The following is a 17,508-nucleotide window of genomic DNA, read 5'->3' as shown; positions in this document are numbered from 1 at the left end:
CGTGGTGGTGCTTAGAGAGCTCGATCTGCAGCTTGCAAAACCTAAATGATTCTAACATAGCCTGTTGATTGCTCTCTTAATCCCACTGACAACAAATCCCACTGGTGCTTTTGGCTTGTCCTTCAACCCATCTTCGCCTCAGTTTCCTATTAATTAAAGAGGGGGCAATATTAATTGATTATCTATTATCAGAAAGACTCCTGAGGATCAGTTGGTCAGTATTTACAGAAGCTTTAAAAGCATCGTTACTGCTATGTGATCACGTTAGGAATAAATAGCAGTTTGGAGTTTTGGCCTGTTGTGAGCTTTTAAGGAATAATATTGGTGAAAGCCCTGAGTGACTCTCATATTTTAAAAGTCTTGGGGGTGTGATGATGTTAGTGAGTCTAAGTCTTGAGGAGAGTATCTGTTGCCTGGTCAGATGCATTGTGTGTTGATACTGAGGCCGTTCTTCGTTTCAGATATGTGATACATTGAAATATTTTAAATTGGCTTTACCCACTCCATTTTTCTCCTGCAGCCGACGACAGATGGTATCTGCAAAATAAAGCATCTTTATTCCCTCCCTTACTTTGTTTTCTGTTCCATTATCTCAGAAGCTCCCATTTGTGATGCTGTTTCACTGATACTGAAACCAGGTGCAGAAACCAGGTTTCCAAGGAAAGGAAAGGTTTTAGTCTTAGCGCTGCTGGTGTGGGATGTTCTTCTGTCATGTAACAACTGGGGAGGGCTGTGGAGCATTCATCAAGGAATGACTTGAAACTCTGCAGGATTAAAAAAAAAATCCATAGCTTGCTTTCTTCTTTTTTTTTTTTTTTTCTTTTTACTCCTGGGAACATATTTCACTTTGAAGACTGGATCCAGATGTTACAACTTCCTAGAACTTCAGGGAGTTGAAACTGTGGTTGAAACTGTGGCTCCTCCTTGGTGGAGCAGGCAGCCACAGGACAGTCTTCCATCCAAAATTAGGAAATCCCTTTCCAGGTTAAAAGCAGTGACAGAAGACTGGCTGATTTTTCAGTGCACAGTTGATGAGGAACAACTGAGGAGATAAAGTACATGAAGTGACCAGTTTGCCACCCTGACTGTGGGAAGGTCTTTCACTGCAGCACTGTGGGCTGGATGTCACTGTAATGTCCCTGCCATGGTGTTGTGAGGTTTTGGGAGGGGGAACACATTGGTTCCTGCAGTTTGTAGCTGTGGTGACAGGGACATTTTGGCTTTACAGGCCTGCGGAAGGTCATGGTCCGGGCCCACCGACAGGCCTGGTGCTGGCAGGACGAGTGGTACGGGCTCACCATTGAGGACATCCGGCAGCTGGAGAAGGAGGCCCAGCTGATGCTGGCCCAGAAGATGGCCCAGTTCTGCAGTGACAATGACCCTGAGCAGCACGGTGTCAAAGAGGCTCCTGGAGAGAAGGACGTGGAGCCCAGCACGGGGTCACCTGCAGACACCGAGGATGCCTCTGCGAACAGCGACGCGGCCTCCGGCAGGTCGCTCACCAAACAATGGTCCACCTCCTCCAAGTCCTCACGGTCTTCAAAGAGAGGAGGTAAGATGCTGCCAATGGCTTGCTCTTCTGAACTCATGGAGGTTGGGCTTTTGGGAGGTTGGACCACATCTCCTTGTGGCCAGGCGCCTTTGGGACAATGTGTATTCGTCCTGTGATGCCTTCTCTGCTGTTGCTGCAGGCTCAGTCTTCTCAGGTGACCTGTTTTGGGGTTGGGAATGTTTCTAGTTGTCCCATAATTGTGACTCAATGTCACGTGGCAGAGTTTTTGCTGATATCAAAAGCACAGAATCTGTGAAAACAGCATAGAGGAGCAGGCAGGAGCTGGCTGGCAGCACTGGGGCTCAGAAGACAGCCAGCAGCACAGAGTTAGTCCTTGTTACCCAGGAGCCACTGGTGGCTTTATAAGGCCCTTCCGTGGTGTTCCCTTCTGGATATCTGCTTATCCTTGATACCTGTGTCACAGCAGGTACCTGTGCTCCTTGGCCAGGGTTCTGTGCCCCCACATGCCTGTCATTTCAGAAGGGGTGTTTGACTCCATAGGGCTGCACACAGTGAAACATCTTGTCAGCTGCTGGGGAGATTAAGGCAGGAACCCCCAAAGGTACGTGGGGGCTGCTGCCTTCCCCTGGTGATGATGTGCAGTAGCTGTTTGGAGACATAACCTCACCCTGGGATTAAGTGGGACTGTGGATCATATCTGCATTCCCTTTGAGACACCATCCAGGAAGCTTTCAGGATTTTGATGTTAAAGCTCTGCTGTGGATACCCTGTAAGGACTCAGCTTTGAGTCTTGGATTTTGTTATTCACCTCTCCCTTGGGACTCACCTCGTTTTGCTGTACTAAACTCTTCCCTTCTTTGGACTGTTCTGTACAAAGGGGTGAATCCCTGGTGAGTTACAGCCACAAGGTTCAAACCTTCAGCAATTCCCTCTCTGTTTAGCCAAGTGCTGCTGGTAGCAGGGAAATAGCAGCTCTCACTGCAAGAGGGGAAAAAAAAAAAAATCTTGATTTTTCTGAAAACCCCAAGGGGCAGCATTTCTTCCAGTGACGGTGGAAGGGAACATCTGGGTGAGTGAAGCTTCTTCATCTATCACATGCACTAAATATCGGGAGTTGAGCCTCCCTTTTTTATTTCCCACTCCATCACTGATTTCATCGCAGGGTGAATGAGAGAGGAGCAGTAGTTTTACCTTGCCATGACTCACTCAAGTGAGCCCCAGGGAAGAACCTACCAGATGCTTCATAAATCACTGCGTAAAGATAAAAATACTGGCTACTTTGCCTGCACCAGATTTTATATTGATGCACCCGTCTCCCATTATGCTCTTTGCACAAACCCCCTCTTCCACTGCTGACATGTTCACTGGGAGCTGGAGTTCTCAGACCTCTCAGGATTTCACTTGAAGGTTTTCACTGGGAGCAAAGCATGAATTTCTTTTCAACTGCAGAATGTCTCAGCTTTTACAAGGAAAAGTAATGAAAGAAATTAATTGTGATGTGCTGGGAAGTACGTCACGCAGATATTTTAATCCTCCTTCATGCTGGCAGCACATTACCGTATGGAAGCAAGGAGGGCTGTCGCGACGCACCGCCACCTCCAGCTGAAAAAAATGCCTTTTCTCCAAAAGATCTCCTTTTCTCCACCACCCGAGCGAGACCTCTGGTGATGGCAGGACCCTGGTTGCCATCCCATATGTTATTACATCCTCTATTTTTAGCAACTGTTAATGCGAGTGCCTTGACGTCACTCCAGCGTGAATTAGCTCTGCTCCGCCACCTCCTCGCTGGCTGCTCCCGAGGGGTGGGCGGTGTGGTGCTGGGGGCTGCTGAGCTGCAATTACATGACTCTGCACAGGGTCTCCATCCTTGTTCCATGTGACAACCGGCTGGGAGATTAGAAAGAATTAGAAGAATTTTACTTATATATTCACCTCTGTTGGAACAATAGCACAAAACGACTCATGCGGCTGTCACAGTAACCAGAGCCTTTCAGGCTCTTCTAGATGCTAAATGAGAACTTGTCAGTCTCCTCAGGTCTTTGCAGGGTTAGGTGGCTGCTGTGAGCACTTTTTGTGCTCTGTGTGACAGGCACGAGGGGACAAACCCTCTCTCCCATCATTATCTGGACAGCGTTCCCTTCAGCAGGCAGCTGCTCTGTGACAACTTCAGCTGGGAAGAGCTCAGGCTGGATCGTTGCTAAATTATAGCTGAAAAGAAGAAGCCATAATGTCTTTATATTTAGATCAGAGAACTCTGGAGGGGAAAGTGAAAGGGAGTAGGTAGGTGTGAGAACAGGAGGGCAAACAGCACTAAAAGGACTTTGGGGTTTCTCCTTGCTGTCAGGACCACCGCTCCGACAGCTCCCTTTGAAGTAGTCGGATAGCACGTTGTTTAAATCATTCAAGTTTAAAGTTTAAATAGATCTCTAATTCGATTTGTGTGGAAGCAATTTCCTTCCAGAAAACAGATTATTCCTCTCCAGGCTGCTCTGCTCAGCTACCCACCCGAAAGTTAGCGAAGCAGAGGCATGGCTTGTGTGCTGATGAGAGGCACGGAGAAAGCTTCCAATCAGCCTGCTTCCTTCCTAATTGCAAACTTTAAAACCCAGCTGATTTTGCACGTCCTACTAACAATTATAAATAGCTGCCATTCAAAATAGCAGAAGAGTGATCCAAGCAGCTTTGCTTTAATGTAGCATCTTGCTGGCAGGTTCTACCAACAGTAAACAAACAGGATCTGTAAAGCGGTACACTGACATCACACCAGCATCATCGGGGTTTTTTGTTTTTTAATATTGCAGCAGTGAATTTTCTTAGAGAACACATGATTCTTCCTCCAGCAAAGATCATGTTGGGAACTCTCCGTCTTGTCGATGTCGCGTTTCGCATAAGGCTTTTTTGTTTCTTCCAGCAAGTCCCTCGCGCCATAGTATCTCCGAGTGGAGGATGCAGAGCATTGCCAGGGATTCAGATGACAGCTCAGATGATGAATTCTTTGATGCACATGGTATGTGGAGCCTAAATCACCATCGTTTCTTCCCTGAAATGGTGGGGTAAGAGAACGGAAGGCATGAAGGGCGGGGGGTGAGCAGGGAAGGAAGCGAGACTTTTTTGTTTTGAAGTCTTTTCCTTTCTAACCATGACGTGCAGCTTCTTCCAGCATCACCCAGCAGACTCTTATATTAATGCAGCACCATTTCAGGTGCAGTCTGAGCTGTTTGAGGGGATCTTGAACAGTCTTAGCCCTAGGGGTTGTATTTTATTTGGTGCAAATGAGTGTGCGTGAAATCCAGCAGTACTAACTGGGCTGTGGGTGTGTCCTAATGATTCACTGTGACTGATTATTTTTCTAATTTGTTTTTTAATCAGTTAGAGCTATGATTAATTGTCCTGTCTGGGCCTGAAGAGACCCAAGTTTGCCTTTATTAACTCCTCATTCTACCATTCCAACAAATACAACAGCAAATGCAACAAGGTACTTCAGGTGCCAAAATTAATCAGTGTTGATTCCAGAATTCTCAAAGTAATTTTGATTATCTGTATTAAGCGAACGCTGTTATATTTTTTTCTCTGTGCATGTGTGTGTAAAGAAGCTTTGTTCCACTGCACTCATTTTATATGTTGGACTTAATGCAAATTTAAGCCTGAAGGGCTCTGTCTCTATTGGCAACAGATGGACTCTTCTCCCGGCTGGTCTGATGGAAGTGAGAGGTGCAATATTTGTGGATGAAGTTGGGAAATGCAATTGTTAAAAGATGACACCCCAGTTTTGCAAAGCAGAATTTTGCTGATGCTCAGCTGAAGTTCAGCCTCCAAAACTGATAGCATTGTGTTCCAGAAAAGTTCTCCCATGAGTTTTTAGGCATGGGTCTCAAATTGTGGGGTAGAAAGGGGTGTGTTAGTGTAGTGACCTGCCCAACAGCAGCTGAAATGGCCAGGACACGTATTTGGGATAAATGTGTGTCTCCTGCCAGGAAGGGGATGGGCCAACTTAGTTTAAGTGTCTTTATTTATTAACTTATGTAGCATTTACAACAAGTATGTGAGGGATTTATTGCAGCAATACACATACAAGGGAAGAGGAATGAGTCATCCAAACGGCACCGTTGCTATCCACACGCTTCTTGCCTTTTTAATTACTCAGTAATAAAATTGAGAATGAGACAGCTCTGCCTGGGATCCAGGGCCCCAGGGAATCCCTGGCATGCTCCTAACAGGCCTGGGAAAGGGACTTAACAAAAACGAGCCTTGTGCACCTCTCTTGCAATACTTGTAGGAGGGTGCTAAGAGTAAAAGCAGCTGCTCTCCTGCGAGCAACAGCGAGTCTCCGTGTACGCACAGTTTGTCCTCTGCAGTCGGCACAGTTGGGTTGAAAAGTCTGCCTAAATCTGGTGGGATTTTGGCTCACGAGTCAAAGTCTTGGTGTGTGTGTGCAGCTGAGCAGAGCCCGTCCCCAGGAGGGACCTCTCGGTGCCCCTTGGCCCGCAGAGACTCCGGGTCTGTGAGCAGGGATGAGGCTGCACTCGCAGCTCATCCTGCCGGGGTCGGTACCATGGGAACTGGCACGGCTCAGGATGTGAGTCAACACCCAGCAGAGTTCCTCAGAAGTGCTTCCCATACACACACACACACACACACACACACAAAATTTCCTCGCAGCGCAGTGGGCGTAACCTGAGCCCGAGAAGATTCCTTGTCTCCAGCTTCCCACTCACCCTCATTCACTGGTAAAGATAGTGACAAATACAGTAATATCGAATATCTATCCTGTAATAAATGCTAATAATGGGAGTAATATCCCATTCAGGGATCACTTGAGCAGCAGTAAGGGCTGTAATTAGACCTCTCAAGGAATTAAGTTTAATATTTAGATTAAGTTGCTGGAAGAGCTTTGAGTGCAATCGTCCTCTTAATTCTCTGCCAGCACATGTGTTACAAGCCTGTGCTTTCCACTTACTCTGGACAGGCAGCTCCACGCTCCCATGTGCAGGGAAATTGGGATTTACTCAAATTTTTTCTATGGTTGAAAAAGGAAATGGCATGCTGGTGCAAAATTTCCAGGTTGCTCTCTTTTTATGGTCAAAGTTGAAATAGAAGCTCCTAAAAATAATCAGGCTTTGCTTGGATCTTCACTTAGTGCCCTTCATACGAATTTTTTTTAAAGCTATTGCTCAGATTTGCTGAAAAGACTAATATATTTCATAACCTTTTTTTGTTCCCCATTGTGGGATTCTTCCAGCTAATTATTTTCTTCGTAACTCTACAGCAATAAGAAAGGGGAAATCCTAGTCTGGGACTCTGAAGATTACAGCTTTTAGATCTTCAAGACATCTGTAATTACTGCTGTTATTATGTTTAAAATTCTTTATTAAATTTGCAAGCCCAAAATTTTCAGGAAAGACATAGTAAGCACAGAAGTATAAATAAATTAGAAAGCACTTAACCTTCGTAGCAGCAAAAGATACATCCTCAATGGAAAAAAAAAAAGAGAAAGGAGAGCTCCCCTTTGTATATCTCTTCCTTTTAATTTCACTTGAGGAACATAATATTTTTTGGGACCCTTGTTCTTTATTGACTATAGTTGAACTGAGCCAGGGGATTTGGAAGATACTGAGGTAGGAAGGAAATGACAGATCCATGCTCTGTGTCTCATCTCTTGAGGAAATCAGCCTGGGGAGGTCACATTCCCTTCGTTGCTCCTGCCTTTTTAGGTGTTCAATCCTATGAGCAACAGTGATCCTTGTCCCTGCTTCCCCCAAAGAAATCCCACAGCTCTCAAATGGGGTCTGGGAGAATCCTAGTGGGAATCCTTGCTTTGTCCTCTCCTGTATTGGAGCATTCTGGCTCCAATCAGAGAAAGTAGCAAGACAAAGGCCAAACGTGGTACCTTAGATGGTAGCATTAAAAATCCAAGTTACTTTTTTCCATGTTTTAGAGGTTTTGTTTTTTTTAAATCATGCAACTAAAACATTTTGTTTACTTTTCAAAAGGTGCTTTGGTTTCTATATAGCAAAAGCTGGTAAAGTATATGGTTTATTATGACTTAAATTATCCAAGTGTTGATAGATTGCATAGAGTTATGGGGCCTTGGTTTTATTTAAAATTCTATTCTGTGCTCTTGTCTGTATACATGTTTTTGTGTGTGTGACTCTCAAAAAAATCTGTTTTTTTAAAGAGGACTTGTCTGACAATGAGGAAATGTTCCCGAAAGAAATAACAAAATGGAGTTCCAACGATCTGATGGATAAAATTGAAACCCCCGAATGCGATGATGTCCAGGGTAATTCTTTTCCAAGTACAAACTGCATGTGCTGTTTTACTGTATTTCCAGGCAATTGTCACAGCCTCATTGTGAACAAGGTAAAACTTGTTATCCTTGTCTCACAAAGGGAGAAGCTGAGACAGAGCATAAAAATGACTGCCCGGTGCTGCCGAAAAAGATTTGCTCAGTGGGAGCTGGGATAGATTTTGATTCTCTTTTATTTTCCATGTTGGTTTGGCTCCTTTGTGTGACAGCCAGGATTCTCTCATATAATGATGAAATATCCCAGCTCTGTCTTGAATGACTTGAATTTCTCCTGACTCTTCTTTCCCTTTGCTCCATCCTTTGTTCTTGACTGTATCTGCGTCAGTTTTATTTTCTGCTCATCATTATGAAGTGGTGAAAGGAATCGGTAGCTCCTCAGCCAGAGCGATTCACGGTGGAAGGTGACACTCAGGCTTTCTGGTACAAAGTCAGTCTGTGTAGGCACAGATGTAGGAATACATCAGATCTCTACTCCCCAGTGTAGTTCAAGCAATTCCTTTTATTTTCCCACAAACCAATCATTTCTGGCAGTTGTGCAGGGATTTCCCATTGTTGCCATCCTTAATAAAGCAGCGGTACCAGATCTCTGTAATGAGAGAAGAGCTCACTAATGTCCTCAGCTCTTACCCAGATTATGAGAAATTGCTGGAAAATAAATGACCCAGCATTGCCCAGGCTTCTCAGGTGGAAAGAGGCAAGAAGGAGGGAGAGGGTGATTTGGTGAAATAATGAAGGAGATGTGAGGCATTGGAACAAGCAGTGTCTTTACGGAAGAGTTTCTTTACCGAAGAGCATCTGGCAGTGCTGACGTTCTACACCTCTGTGTTTCCAGGTGACTTGTACCAGGAGACATCAGCAGAGTACCACGTTGGCTCCAGCGTGGAGAGGCTCAGTATCATCGAGGTGAGTGCTTTGGCTTCTCAGAACAAGATCCTTCGTTGGTGGAAGGTCTCTGTGTGGGATAAACAGGTCCCTTTGCTGTCAGCAATGTCTTGTCTCCATGTGCTGCTGAGCCCCAGTAACACCTGTGTGTGTCCTTTTGTACTTCAGATTTAAGGGATTTTTCTCCCATCTCTTGAACATCATGTAGAAGAAGCTGTGTAGTTTGCAGGCAGCATCAGGTATCCAGCTGGAAAAAACTGGTAGTCCTGTGGGGATCAGAGCAGCTCGAGGCTGGGTAGGGCTATCCTGCAATGCCAGATGAGCAAGTGTGGGAGTGGGAGAGCACATTCCTGCAGCACCAAGGTGCAAAGGACAGCACTCAGCTGAAGCCCACAGTGTGGAGCTGCTCAAGGTCTTGTGTGGAAACCAGTTATAGCACAGCCTGTGTTAGTGCTCTGGGCTAAATAATAAATAAACAACACCACACTGACCCACCCCAGTTCTCTAGACTTGTGAGACACCCCGGGGTGACTGTTCCTGTCCTGCCCTTACAGTAGCTGCCTGTCTGTGCTGCAGAGGTGGTGCAGCTGCTCTGCAGAGTGCCTATATTATGTCTGAGTGGTCCATCAAAGACCATGAGTTTTGGAATTACTGTTTGTGCCAGGCTCTAAGTTCACAGTGGTTTGGCTTTTCCATAATAGAATGAGAGCTCAAGGGCCACGAGGAGAGTGGGTGGCTGGGAGGGGAACAGCTCTGGCCACCTTAAAATAGGCAAGTTACAGCCCTAAGATTTCTCTTGGAGCTCAAGATGGTGTGGGAACCTTGTCTTCCTCAGAGGGCTGTGCAAACTCAACCCCCTCCTGTTTCTGCCTTCATTTTAGAAAAAGAACAGACTTCAAAGCAAGATGAAAAAGACAGTTATTTGTAGTTGTTCACAAGCTGTCTGCTAAAATAGCATGAAATTCCTGTGCCACCAATTGCAATGATTTTCAGGTTAAAAGCTTCCCTCACCAGAAGGTGGTTCAGGATTTAGGTGTTTTAAGAGGCTCCAGATCTTACAAGGAAGTTCTAAATTGTTACCTCCACCCTTAAACGAATCAGCAGTTCCCCACTTCCTTCAGAGCAGAGGATAATGTACTGAAAGGTGCCTCCAAATCACTGCTGATAAACTTCTGCATGACCTGAGCGTGGTGACTCATGTCGTTCTCCAAATGAGCACTTAAAATACTTGTCTGGAAGCAGAAGAGGTGCTGAGACACTTTGAGGGCTCCTCCTGTGCCTCCACCCAGGGAAAGGTTCACTGTGCAGGTGCTAAAACTGGACTCACAGAAGGTTTCAAGAGCAGCCATGAGTACGGTGGAACGGCACTACATAATTAAAGGCCGTTCTTATGCAGGAGGTCTGTGAAATCGTTTTTACAGACTTGGATGTGAATTTTAATACCTCTGGTGGGCTGTGTAGTAAGACAAGCTTTAACAGTATCTGGTAAAAATGTAATCTAGTTGTTAGGCTGCTAATGTGTGCCTGGGCATGCTTTCCTCCCACCAGCAGGCCTGTCAGGGACTCAATTGCTGCTCGAAGGACAACAGGTGACTAAAGATGCTAGAATTAGAACAATTTGCCAAATGGAAAACGCTGCTGCCTTCCACCCCTTCCATACCCCCTGTCAGTGGCAACAGGGAGTTGCTCAGGATGTTCTCAGGTGTTGTCTTTGCTAACCCAGGCGTCAGGTACAGGAGGGTTTGCACAGATCTCAGAGGTGTGGGATGGATGATTTGAGTCCGTGTGGGAGCTGTAGACACTGAAAGCCCTGGTAGCAAATAGATTTTAAAAATAGTTACTGCTCTGTTGTGTTACAATATGTGCACATGGATGCTCTTGTACCTGCCTGGGGTGTCAGGATTGGGCTTACAGCTCTTCTGGCAGGGCATTAATGATAAGGGTACAATTCCCTCCTTCCCCCAAATTACAGCTTGTGTGTTTAGGCAAGGAATTGGTTCAACACAAGAAGCAAATCATCTGGGCAGCCAGATTAAAATCCCTCACTGTGCTCATGCAGCAGTCTCGCAGCCACGTGCTGGCCATTCCTTGGGTTATAGGGCCATCAACTTTTTTCAGTTCCTCTCTTGCAACAGTTTAAGCAAATCTGAACTCTTATTTATAACTTCTGTGTTAGGCAAACATGCAATGGCTGATCTTCCCACAACTTCTCAGTAACTTGCCACTTGCTGACCTGTTTGATCTCATTTGTTAATTTTGCTGAATGTGTTTCACTGCAGCTCAGCACCCCACAAAAAGCAACACCCATCTCTTATTTCTGTATTTTTCCACTCTAATACACACAAGAAATGTCTTTACTGCTGCCATGTTTTACCTGGATACAATTTTATGTTGGTTTTTTTTGACTTTCAGCATTCCTTCTGCTTCTGACGAGTCAGGCTGAGGCTGTGTGTGCATTTGTGCATGCACAAGTGTAGGATAAGAGACCTGGAAGGAGTACTCAGGTTCTCAGCTGTTGTATTCTGGTGTATCTAATGGCCTTTGCCACAAATTAATTTGCCATAAATGAAGTGCAAGTCCCCCCTTTGAAAAATGAGTGTTTCTGTTTCTCTTCCATCCCCACCTAGGATGAATCAGTGCAGCCATTAATGCAGCCAAGTAAAATCCATGTCCTCCTCTTGGTCCTCCACGGAGGGAACATCCTGGACTCAGGAAGTGGTGACCAGAGCTCTAAGCAAGGGGATGTCAACACCATCACAACTGTGTTTGACACGGTGATGAGGGTGCATTACCCAGCTGCTCTGGGACACATTGCCATCAAACTTGTCCCTTGCCCAGCCATCTGCTCCGAAGCATTTTCCCTGGTGTCCAGGTAAGTTGATGCTGTTTTATCATGGAGTGGGGGTTTTTGGGGGTTTTGTTTTGTTTTATTTGTTTCCCTGAGATGTTCTGCATGTAGCACTGAAAGCTCTGGCCATGCTTTGAGAATGCATTTATTAATGTACCAGCAAGGCATTCAATCTCGATTTCATACTTAGCTGGAGTGAATACGGTAATCATGCAGCACAAGTTCTGAGATTGATTTATTCTAATTAATCCAATAAATACTGAGGATTTAATTCCTTGTCTGGGGGTTGTTCTGTCAGTGTAAGTGTGTTGTCCTTGAAGATTTACGTTTGATGGGAGGGAAAGATTTATTAAGCTCTCACCCATTCACAGAGGAATAAATGGCCTTCCTGTCTTGGGGCTTTTTTTATGAACAACAACACTTGACTGTACTGTCTGCAAGTTGTTTTCCCCATATTCCCACTGTCTCTTGCCCTCTTCAGCCTCAGCCCATACAGTTATGACGAGGGCTGCCTGTCCAACAGCCAGGATCACATTCCCCTCGCTGCGCTCCCGCTGCTTGCCACGTCCTCCCCGCAGTACCAAGAAGCCGTGGCCACTGTCATTGTCAGAGCTAACCAGGCCTACAGTGAGTTCATCAAATCCCAGGAGGGCACCTCCTTCAATGGCCAGGTGAGCCAGGGGCTGCTCAGGCCACAGCCAGAGGAAGAATAAATGAAGCAATTTCCTTCTGAAATTCTCTCTTTGCCTTCAGTGTCTCAGGAGGGTTGGAAGCGTGGCAGTGTTGGGCTGCAATAAGGAAGTGTTGTGCTTTCCATTTCTTTCTTTCTGAGAGGGAGAGATTAGTGCTTGTGCGCTGTCCTGAATCTTTGGGATTCAAAGCAGTCTGAGTTTGTGTTCAGAAATGAAGCTCCAAAGCATTGAAGTTAATCAGGTTTCAGTGTGACACACCTTGCCCGAGCAGGAATGCTGCCTTTGTTACTAAACATGGTCTCTTCCCCATTGCAAACCAAGGCTGTTTAAGCATTCCTGGCTTTAAAGGACCTTCAGCAGCTCGTGCTGGAGCTGTTGCACCCATGGGTTTATTTTTTGAGACTGTGCAGCTGCTGCACCCCATAAAGAGCATGACTGAGCCTCACACCTCTGAGCGAAGTGACTCCCCAGCCCCACGAGAGCAGAGACATTGGAGGAGCTGTCACACTGCACTGCTGTAGCGTGGTTTATCCATCCTGAGCTTCTTCCCAGCCAGCCCTCTCCTGCCCAGGCATCTTGGTGCTTTACTGTGCCTGCCTGCCTATACCTTCAGAGGCAGGACAGTGTTATCCCCTCGGGATACAAATGGGCAGAAGCTTTCCTGAGCTAGCACGGATAGCTGGCAAGGGAGATCCAGCTTGGTTTCCTGAGTTAGCACCGGGATCAGAGCTCTGTGTTACTGTCCTGTCACTCCAGTTGGCTGGTAGGGACTGCCAGGACACCTGAGCTGTGTGAGAGAATGGGAGTCTGCAGGCAATGACAGATTTCATGGGCTGAACAGTTATGGGCATCCTGTTACTCCAGCTTGTCTGGCTGTAATCCAGCGCTCTGTCCAACTGTTAGTTCTGAACTGAAGTCAAGGGACTTTTTTTTAAATTTCCTTTTTATTTCTCCTCCTTCTCCTCCCCTGTCTCAGGTCTGCTTGGTAGGGGACTGTGTTGGAGGGATCCTGGGATTTGATGCCTTATGCTACAGCAATCAGACCGTGTCCGAGAGCCAGAACAGCAGTCGGCGAGGGAGCGTTGTGAGCGTCCAGGTAATGCTGGCTCCCAGTTCCTCCATGGACCCTGTTTTTAGTAAGGATCTCCTGAAACAACAAAGACTATTCCTTATCAATGGCAGACATGTCTTAAGGTGCATATGGGTGTCAGTTTGGGTGTGTTTGCTCTAAACAAGGACGTTTCAGCCTCTGGTGTGAAGTGTGAGGGAGTGGTTGAGCCTGAGATTCTGTATTGGCCTCAACTGGATCTTGGGGTAAATGGGGAAAGGAGGATAGGAGGGAGGTGTTACAATGTGGGTGTATTCTTAATTCAGCTAAATCCATGTACTTCAAATCCCAGGATACCGACCTTCTGTCTCCTGGAATAACAGTGAACAACAGCCACTGTTCCAGTGGCTCTAATCTGGAAGCCAGCAGACACCTCAGCAGGAGCAACATTGATATTCCTCGTAGCAACGGAGAAGATCCAAAGAAGCAGCTGCCACGAAAAAGGAGTGATTCATCCACCTATGAACTGGACACGATAAAGCAACATCAAGCCTTTCTTTCAAGGTAAGATTTAAGATTTGGAAGGAACAGATCCAGCAGTGTCCTGGAGCTGAGGGTGGTGCATCTGTGGAACCTGAGTGTTGCTTTGTCATCCTGTGATAAGCAGGGTGGAGGAAAACAATTTAGATTAGAGGGTTATCGATTTCAGTGTGTTGTATATGCAAATAAAATTAACAGCTTTCTTGCTGAGTGGTACTGAGAGAGTCCAGCTTCTGTACTGCATCAGTGTTGCAATGGCAAGAAGCCCTTTGAGCTGTCGTGTGACAGCCAAGGCAGTCAGGGAACTGCTTCTCTGCTGTGCTGCAAGTGTGGGATGGAGGTCAGAAAGCAAATGGAGAAATCGTGTAAGGGAACTCGCTGAAGCAGAACTGGGAAGCCAGCATTGTTAATTTTAAAGCATCTCTGAAACCTGATCTTGAGTTATTCTGTCCCCTGCCAGGGCTGCTTCATTTCACCAAGGACACATCTCAAATTTGTTAGTCACTGCTGAAGCCCCCAGTATCACATTTTCAAGCTTTTTCAAATGGACTTTCAGAATGTGTCTGTTAACAGCAGTCTGTCCATGGCCACTGGTCATTCAGGGATTATTTCTGTAAATCCAGAGGATTTTTCTGGCTGAATCATCTTCTTCAGCCTCTGGAACTGGACAGCCCAGACCTTTTTCTCCTGCAGGCCTGGAGGAACTGCAGTAAATATGTTCTTAATCCCTCTTCCCTCATGTCCCAGGAAGTGGGGAGCAGTGTCCCCCACAGCAAACCCCATTACCTGCATTGCAGCTGCGTCCAAGGCTGCTCCTTTTGCCCTGTGCTGAGCTGAAGGCTTCTCCTGCATTTCTCCCCCTCCATCACTACTTGGAGTCATTTCTTCAGCACAGGGACTTCTGTTGTCCTGCCACATCAGGGCCCTTTTGTAAATGATTTATAGGAGAGAGAAGGTGTCGAAGTGAATGTTGTTGGTGCACAGAGATAGGGTATTCAGAAAGACAGCTGCATTTACAAAATCCACGATAAGGTTCTTGGCTATTTCCAGCAGGTTAATAAAAGGCAATCAGGCTCTTGTTTTTGCCTCCTCAAAACAGTCTCCTGCATCACAGGAGAAAATATGAGTCGTGCAAAAATGTGCTCATTCTCCTCCTCGTTATTGACCTCAGGGGCACAGACTCAGTTAAGGAAACTGGGCTGGCATCTTGATGCATTTTTACACCTATTTTAGAATAAGTGCTGAGCCTGATGGGGATAATGGATTGCTCAGTTTGTTGTTCCAAATAGCTTTGTGCTGATCCTTCCTGTTCCATCTCTGAAGGGCTGTGCCTGCACCCAACATGCAGCACTTGTGGGTCCCTGGCAAGAATTGTCAGCATTCAGTGGGGTGACAGATTGGTGCATCTTTACTTCTTAAGAGTTTTTATGTGTTTTTTAAATGTCCCTTTAGAACTTGGGTTAAAAATGTCTGGCTCTTCCCAGAACTCAAGACCAGTATTCCCTCAGGGAAAGGGGCAGGTTGAAGCTGCAGTAGCAGCTCTCTATGCATGTCTCTCACTCAGCTCTGTGGTGCAGGGGAGGCTGAGGAGCAGGGATTCACTCGTTCCCTCCTGTATGTCAGCAGGACGTCGCTCCCACGCCCGTCCCTGGACCTTGTTCTCCCAGCCAGCACCAGCAGAATGCCCTGTTGGCCTCTGCCACCAAGGAATGATTTTTTCCCATGCAAAAACCAAGCCCTAGTGTGACGTGGCTTCGAGCAGGAGGTTGGCAGAACAGAGCCAAGTTTTCCTCCTGGGCTCGGCAGACGGGCAGCCTGGCAAACAGGGACCTTTCTGTCCGTGCCCACTGCAGATTTCAGCCTGTGCCAAAGGCACTCATTTTTATTCATGTATCAGACCTACCCACTTCTCTGGGATAATGCCCAGCAAGCCAGAGCAGCATCTGGAGATTACAATCACACGTTTATTTTTAAATTCAGTCCTTCTGCACAACTACATTATTTCTGGCTGTGCTGTACTTGTATTATTGTAAATGAGTTGATTTGCTTCAGAAATCCATAAGCTCTTGTTTAATTAATGCACACAGTACATCTGCTGCTTTTTAAAGGGAGAACAGGGCACTGTAGGTTGCTTGGAGCATGATGGATCCAGAGTTCCCCTTGGCTCTCATTTCTTTTGTTGCTGAAAAGACGATACCAAGTTCCCGGCAAAAGGAGAGAAGCTGCCGAAATTGCTCAGTGCTGTGCCTGCTCTGCTTCTTCCCTTCCCCACGAAGAGATGCTGTGGGAAGCTGTATGGAATACACCAAAACCCCCTGCACCCATCCTGCTGTCGGGATAGCTTTTCCTCTGGTGCCTTTGTTGGAATCCCGTCGCTGTCACCCTCCCTTCAGCAAAGCTGAGCGTGTCCTAAATGACTTTGCATTCCTCACACACAGCAAACTTGATGCATTTCATCTTGTTAGCTAAAGCAATTGTAGCTCCACCAAAGGTGGCTTGTTCTCAGATATGTTTCAGGGCTCTGCAGCTCAGCACTGTGATCTCAGGCAGGCTCGTTTGCATCACAGGAACAGGAACAGGCTCGTTTTAGCTGTCACTGCTGTAACCTCCCGTTCCTCCTGCATTTGACACCACTGTTTTGACTCCCCGTGATGTGTGTGTGTCTGGCATAAGTAACTTATCATTCCCTGGCTGGGAACCGGGAGAGCAGAGCCGTGCATGTGCATGTGTGCAGCTCCAGAGGGAACATGACAGCGCAGCAGGAGCAGGCGGAGGTTTAGCATCCTTTGGGAATGGTGTTCAGCAGAGGAGCTGTCTCTGGCATGATGTGTTATTTGCTGTGGCAGGAAGGCAAAGTCTGCGTGAAGCCCGGTTTTCTTCCCCAAAAGTGTGAGCGTTTGCAGCTGCTCCTGGGCTGAGTGGCTGTGTCTTGAGGGGTCTGTGAGCAACTGCTCTGGTGCTGAGGATGATGGGGAAGAACAGCCCTGTTTTGGGATCACAGCAGTGCTGGAGTGTTGGTGCCCTCAGAAGTGGCCATGATGAGCTAGAGGTGTTGCACATGAGGATGTGACAAGTGCTGGTCACCACCCAGGGTTTTGTTTTGGGGCCGCAGAGCTGGCAGGAGACTGTTGGATTTGCGTCATTCCCAACTCCAGGCCAGTAAATTCTTTATCCAACCCAACTCTTACGGGATCCATTTCTCCTACATGTTTTATAGAACCTGTTCTGATGCTTTTTAAAGTGTTTGCAAACACCCTCTTAAAGGCACTGCTGGTACTGCCTTCAACTCTCTGCTTCTAATTATAATGAGACAACCCACTACAGCTGCCACTGGAATCTGTACAGCCTGGAGAGCAAAGGAATTTGCAGCTTCGTGCTTTTGGGTGGGAACAGAAGCATCCCAGAAAGCCTTTTGTGAACCAGGTTATCAGTGTTACACATCTGTCATTTTGCATTCCCAGATCTAGACTGTAAAGAAGCAACTCTCTCTAACGTGGGGGTGGATTCCCAGCATTTTCACCTAAGTGTTCCTGCTGCTGCTTCTTCAATGTCCAAGGAAAATGTGAATTTAAATCTCTGTGTTAAACCTGTGCATTGCCCAGCCTGCACTACACAGAGATGGAATTTTGCAAACATTTTTTCCACCACAGAGGTGGAATCTGTCAAACAGATTTGGCA

General features: G+C 46.4%; 1 protein-coding gene across 5 annotated transcripts in view; it reads left to right on the top strand.

Moving 5' to 3' along the window:
• Positions 1 to 17,508, top strand: part of PITPNM2 (phosphatidylinositol transfer protein membrane associated 2) — a 126,460-nt gene that overhangs the window by 86,038 nt on the left and 22,914 nt on the right. For all 5 annotated transcript variants that reach the window (XM_032128084.1, XM_032128085.1, XM_032128087.1 and 2 more), the window contains exons 7-14: positions 1,229 to 1,552; positions 4,425 to 4,520; positions 7,689 to 7,793; positions 8,653 to 8,723; positions 11,330 to 11,574; positions 12,032 to 12,221; positions 13,219 to 13,338; positions 13,643 to 13,854. In XM_032128084.1, coding sequence (XP_031983975.1) covers positions 1,229 to 1,552; positions 4,425 to 4,520; positions 7,689 to 7,793; positions 8,653 to 8,723; positions 11,330 to 11,574; positions 12,032 to 12,221; positions 13,219 to 13,338; positions 13,643 to 13,854 — 1,363 coding nt within the window. The remainder of the gene's footprint in view (positions 1 to 1,228; positions 1,553 to 4,424; positions 4,521 to 7,688; positions 7,794 to 8,652; positions 8,724 to 11,329; positions 11,575 to 12,031; positions 12,222 to 13,218; positions 13,339 to 13,642; positions 13,855 to 17,508) is intronic.

The sequence above is a fragment of the Corvus moneduloides genome, chromosome 18, assembly GCF_009650955.1.
Source record: "Corvus moneduloides isolate bCorMon1 chromosome 18, bCorMon1.pri, whole genome shotgun sequence".
Lineage (NCBI taxonomy): Eukaryota > Metazoa > Chordata > Aves > Passeriformes > Corvidae > Corvus > Corvus moneduloides.
Note: the sequence above shows the minus strand (reverse complement) of the source record. Positions and strands in the feature narration are given on the sequence as shown.